Source organism: Zychaea mexicana (assembly GCF_025766255.1).
Source record: "Zychaea mexicana strain RSA 1403 chromosome Unknown BDB00scaffold_327, whole genome shotgun sequence".
Taxonomy (NCBI): domain Eukaryota; kingdom Fungi; phylum Mucoromycota; class Mucoromycetes; order Mucorales; family Lichtheimiaceae; genus Zychaea; species Zychaea mexicana.
Genome location: NW_026516990.1, coordinates 1 through 901, shown reverse-complemented (window position 1 = coordinate 901; position 901 = coordinate 1). Strand labels below are relative to the sequence as shown.

General features: G+C 37.5%; 1 protein-coding gene across 1 annotated transcript; it reads right to left on the bottom strand.

Annotated features, from left to right (window-relative positions):
* Positions 1–348: 348 nt before the first annotated feature.
* BDB00DRAFT_352931 (uncharacterized protein) lies at positions 349–901 on the bottom strand (the record flags this gene model as incomplete). The annotated part of the gene is made up of 2 exons (XM_053117048.1): positions 349–732; positions 818–901. Coding segments are annotated over 2 exons (374 nt in total), but the record flags the coding sequence as incomplete, so codon positions are not given.

Below are 901 nucleotides of genomic sequence, written 5' to 3'. Positions count from 1 at the left end.
TATCCAAACTGCGAGCCAAAAAAAAAAGGCTATCCAAACTGCGAGCCAAGACAAAAAAGGCTATCCAAACTGCCAGCCAAGAAAAAAAAGGCTATCCAAACTGAAAAAAAGGCTATCCAAACTGCGAGCCAAAAAAAAAAGGCTATCCAAACTGCGAGCCAAGACAAAAAAGGCTATCCAAACTGCCAGCCAAGAAAAAAAAGGCTATCCAAACTGAAAAAAAGGCTATCCAAACTGCCAGCCAAGAAAAAAAAGGCTATCCAAACTGAAAAAAAAGGCTATCCAAACTGAAAAAAAAAGGCTATCCAAACTGCCAGCCAAAAAAAAAAAAAAAAAAAAAAAAAAAAACAAATATCGTGAAACGAAAAAGGACTCATTTGAGTAGTATACTTTACTAGTTGTTTTAATAAAAATGTATAGGAGTCAAGTAGGATGGGAGGTATCAATGATTGTGGTGACTGGTACTTGCTTTTCTTTTGCGGTTGGTGCGGATATCCATAATTGTTGCTATTTCATTGTCGGAAAGGGTTGGCATAAGTGATGATTGTTGATCCGTTTTCTGGTCGACACACAAGCTCCAGAAGGCGGAGGAAACGATTGTCAATTGGTCGGCTTGTGCGATGAAAAGTGGAAGTTCTTTCAAAGACATTGGCAATTGAATATGGGCAATTTCGACCATTGGATAGAAGCCATTCCTTGTACCATCAGTCAAGTAGAATGTTGCGTGATGTCCTTATTCAACGTGATGATAATTAAAGAAAGAGTGTTAATATGTCTTTTTTTTTGCATTCAAAATAAAAAAACCAGAAAAACTTACCAACGACAAGAAACGACAGGACAAATTTGCTACGATACGTATCAATGGCGTTCTTTGCTAAAAGTGCCAATCGCACTAAGTCTT